The sequence below is a fragment of the Gavialis gangeticus genome, unplaced genomic scaffold, assembly GCF_001723915.1.
Source record: "Gavialis gangeticus isolate Ggan-Ray unplaced genomic scaffold, GavGan_comp1, whole genome shotgun sequence".
Classification (NCBI taxonomy): domain Eukaryota; kingdom Metazoa; phylum Chordata; order Crocodylia; family Gavialidae; genus Gavialis; species Gavialis gangeticus.
Window position 1 is genome coordinate 14,716,535 of NW_017729022.1, and position 4,703 is coordinate 14,721,237.

Consider the following 4,703-nt stretch of genomic DNA (forward strand, 5'->3'; position numbering starts at 1 on the left):
TGAAACCCCTACTCATGCAAGCAATCGCCTTATTTTTTCTCTGGCTCTATGTACTTCCATTGCTTTGCTTTCTTCCCTTCCCAAGGATGTGAAGAGATTTTTATTGTTTTTATTTTTTTATCAAAATTTGTAAGCAGCCCTGTGCAGCATTAGGAAGAAGATATTTTTAAACTCCCCACACTTCATTACATTAGCTTGCTTTGGCAAAATTCTGTTCATTAACTAGAGCTTACAAAACCAAATTTGTTTTAACAGATCTTCTGTTGTTATCTCCTTGACAATGAAATCGCAGCAGGGTGGTGCTGTTGCATTTTTCTCATCATCCGCTGCCTTTTTAATAAGTGCTTCACAGAAGTAACAAACCCAGGCTGCTGGGGTTTTGATGCATTGCCAAGAGTATGTATGGAAGTATGTGCATCAGGTGTAAAGTTAAGAAAAAATAGCCATACTTTTTCAAAGAGTTTTATGGGAATATAAGTCACCAACTCCCATTGTCTATTATGAAACTATGTAACTCTACTTTAATATACTTTGTGAAACTGAACACTTAGGGATTAATGGCAACTGAGATCTAAAGAGGTTTGTTTTTACAGAAAGTTACACATCAAAAAATGTATGGGGGAAAACAGGTATGCTGAGTTGGATCCTACAGCTACCCTTGTTAAACAGATTCCAGGGACAAGCATTGTGTGTAGCTCAGCAGTCTATAAAATGCTTATCTTTCCTATTATGCCATTAATTTACTTTGAAGCTTCCTAATACTATTTTCAGTTACAGAGAAACGTGGAATTAGCAATAAGGATAGTGCAGCTCCAGTGAACTAGACAGTCCACTGCATTTGCAAAGTGGTTATAGGACTGGTTATGCATTTTCTTGAATAACCTGATCTCAGTTTTGTTTTGGTTTTCGGGTTTTTCTGGAAGGAAATCTAGCAAGCAGAGCAATATTCACTTTCTGACACAGAAGCCCCTTCTGGGGCCAGAGGTTTGATCAGGGTGGATTCACGGATGGCGCACCCATGTACATGTGGATGCACCCCTCTTCTGACACTGTGTTCAGATGCTCCAAGCACAAAGGGAACCCCAGAGCCATTCCTGACATGCTCCTGCCCCACTGGAGTGAGTATGTGGGGAACCAGCTAGAGACAGTGGTGGTATGTAGATTCCTGATTCTGGTGCATGCCAGCAGGGAACACTGGGGGTGGAGAGGGCAAGGGAGAAGGGAACATGGCTAAAAAGAGAAACCTGCATGCCACTGCAATAGTCTCCAGCCAAGCCTAGCTCCCCACACAGTCACTCCCCACAACCCCCAGCTGGAGCAAGCTGATAGCAGCACTGCACATTCCCCCAAAACATTCCAATTTAAATTTATCAATAAAAGAAGTACTGCCATTTCAAATATTGACAAGAAGGTCTCATTTCTTGGACCCACTGCAACAATAGGCCCCCTTGTGGTGTCCCACCCACATCTGTTTATTGAAAGACAGACTGATCCTTGAGGGAACAAAAGAAGAAAATAGCTTCTGGATTTGTTCATTAGCATAGTGTTAATAATTTACCAGATAGGCTGTCAGACTTTAAGCAACCCAAGCACTGTGGGCCACTCAGCCTCTGGTACCAGCAGTGTGAATTGCAATAGCCTGGACACAGAAATGTCATGCTCAGATATAGAAAATAGGGGTCTAGTAAAAACCTCTCTCCTCCTTTTCACCTGCAACAGCAGGTTGCTTTGACCTAATCTTTCAACACTATTCTCGACTAGCCTGTTTTCTGTCGAATTCTCTACCACTGGCTCTTATTCCTTATTAAGCTCTGTTCCTTTTACAATTCCCAATGCCACTAGCATATAGCCAGATCACTTTGGGCTTTAGCACTTCTCTATTTTCCTTTTGAACAAGCAGAGTGGAATGGATCTATGTGCCTGCATGGGAATGCTGGCTGATACAGCTTCCGCCATTTAATAAACACTTTTGCCATGACAGAACTGAGATGCAGAGGATGGAGAACATTGTGACAATTCTGCCTTTCCCCCTGAATAGATTCCCTTTTCACACATGTATTACCCTTGTTACGCATGTAGGCTCAAGATTTTCCTGAGTGTTGAGTATTTGGAGTACCTTGGTTTTTGGATGTCCAATTTGAGGCACCTTAAATGTTACCTGATTTGATTTTCAGAGGGTGGATTCTCAAAACAAATGGAAGCACCTAACAGCACCAGTCACTATTTCAAATCTTTGCTACTGTTTCTGCTAAGGAACCTGTTATTTCCCTAACTAACTTTAAAACAGAACTCGTTAGTTTATGAAAGAGATTGTACCATGCTGTTGTCTGCTGAGAGTGAACAGAAAGTGCATAAATTGAATGTTTTATACTTTCCCTTTTAACAACCTAGGAAGTTATTTACAATATATGATTTCAAAATGGGTGGCCTCTCTACTTTCAATTTCCTCCAAACCAGTTCAAAACAAGAAAGTATCTCCCCAGGCCTGAGAGCACCACACAGTTTAGGGGGGCCCTACCAGGACTGAACCCCCAAGTTTCTCTCACAGGCCTTGCTTCTTACGCTTTCAACTTAAGACACATTTGGGCAATACCTTGTCTTCAGTTATATAGTGCCTACCACCATGGTTCTCAGCATTTTTTGGACTCAAGGCACCCATCAATGGACTCGAGGCACCTCTCCATTAACTTTGGTGAATTGTTGGTACCCAATTTCAAAACGATATATTACAGTGCTTACCCCTTTGTAAAGGAGCTGGGTAATGAAGGTGAAGGACAAACCTGAGCCTGCACTTATCTGCTTAGTTGAGAATCACTGGCCAAGCAGAATGGGACCTATTCTACCTCAAGAGAAATAAAGCAGAATTATTCCCTGGATTACGACCAGTTCCAGAAGTCTCTAGGAAATCCAGTCTTTGTTGCACATGTAAATCAGTCCACTGTTTGTTACACACGTGCTTTTCATTTCACACATACAGGGACATGGATTTACATACAGAGATAATGGGATGGCCATCATAGAGGTGGCTAGGGTGGCCATCATACAGGACAGTCCAGTTGTCCTCTGTCCTCTATTGATATGAAACCCAATGCCTTTATGTCCTCTATTTTTCTCTTGAAAAATCTTGAAGAGAAAAATAGAAGACATAAAGGTGCCAGGTTTCATATCAATAGAGGACAGAGTAGCAGAAAACTGGACTGTCCTCTATGATGGCCACCCTAGGCCCAGCATTTTAATTGCAATCCCCATTTCCCTCTCAGTGACCCCTTTGAAAATAGGTGTAGGTAGGAGGAAGGTCTGTTTTGCTAACTTGGCTTCTGTCCCTGGGTACAGACCAGAAAGGCCCAGGGACACTTCATAGGGAGAGCTTTGCTTTTTCCCTCAGCTCCGGTTGGATAATCTGGCTGGTCTGAGTGTGACAGGGCCCAGCAGCTCGAGGGTGCCTATGCCTGAGGTAGAAAGCAGGAGAGGAGGGGGTCAACCTCTGCCCTATCTGCTCAAAGACTGAGTGTAGGGAGTATGTGATATGCCAGACTAAAGAGTCTGGGCTGGAGGATGCTTGCCTGTAATATCTGGGGGCATCCAAACCCCAAGACCTCTGGTCTTGGGCCCGCAGGTAGGATGCCTCCCGTGGATTTGGGATCAGGACTTGTGGTAGAGGTGATATCTTTTACTAGGCCAACTAGATTTTTGCAAAACAAAAATTAAAAAAAATCTTTAATTGCAACCTCTTGGGCACAAGCACCCTCCTTCAGGCATAGGAGAAAAATTGCAGAAGTCCTCCTGGGTAGAAATGAAAGCTTGTATGGGTCTGAAGTCCCAGGGGGATGGAGGATGCCTGCCTGTTGTAGCGCCATCCAGGGCATTCAGAACAACTGAGTTCTGGAAACTCAAGCCATATGATGTGGAGCTGCTTTGGCTAATTCGACCTGGAACACGAAAGATATTAATTAAAAAAAAAAAATCTCCTGTGCACAGACAAGAGCCATGCCCCCAGCCTGGACTTCCCCCGCTCCTAGCTCGTCTAACTGCAAGAGCAGGTGCTCGCCCTCGTCCCGCCCTGCGGCCCGTCAGTGACCTTCCCGGAAGGTGGAGGGTGCCGGGAGGGTGGAGGCCCTTGCTCGTAGCTGCGTTTTGTGCCTCCAGCCGCTCCCCCGCCCCCGCTGCTGAGCTGCCGGGCTGGGCTGGGCGGGAGAGAGCGGGCGGCTCCGGCTGGGCTCCCCGCTGCTCCGCATCGCACCCGCCCCTCAGCCGACCCTGCTCCGGGGCAAGGACAGCCCGTGTGCCAGCCTGCTCCGGCCCTGAAGGGGAGGGCTGGGGGCAGAGCCTGGGGAAGGATGGCTGCGCTGAACCAGGACGTGCTGGTGGAAGTGGAAGACGAGGAGGAGGACGAGGATGGGGATGTTGGTGAGTAAAAGGCATCTGAGCAGGGGGGCCGGGAGCCCCCTCCAGAAATCAAGGGAGTTCAGTACAGCAAGCGCTCGGAGGGCTTTGCAGGCTGCGGAGTTTTGCAGCAGAGCGCACAAGGCTTCCCCGCAAAGAAAAAGTGAAAGCTTCCTTTGCTCTGTAGCAGGATTTTCAAGTCTCTTCTCGGGAAGGAGCAGGGGTAAGGGATACCGCTTTCTGTGCTTCAGTCTCACTTCACCGCCCCCCCCCCCCCCAAAAACCCCCCTTTTTAGGTCTGGCGTAGTAAGCCCTCAACC

At 46.4% G+C, this 4,703-nt stretch overlaps 1 protein-coding gene across 3 annotated transcripts in view; it reads left to right on the forward strand.

The window, feature by feature from the left end:
• The first annotated feature begins 4,170 nt into the window (after nucleotides 1-4,170).
• Nucleotides 4,171-4,703, forward strand: part of ANO6 (anoctamin 6) — a 160,240-nt gene continuing 159,707 nt past the window's right edge. For all 3 annotated transcript variants that reach the window (XM_019514613.1, XM_019514616.1, XM_019514614.1), the window contains exon 1: nucleotides 4,171-4,407. In XM_019514613.1, coding sequence (XP_019370158.1) covers nucleotides 4,338-4,407 — 70 coding nt within the window. In that variant the 5' untranslated portion in view covers nucleotides 4,171-4,337. The remainder of the gene's footprint in view (nucleotides 4,408-4,703) is intronic.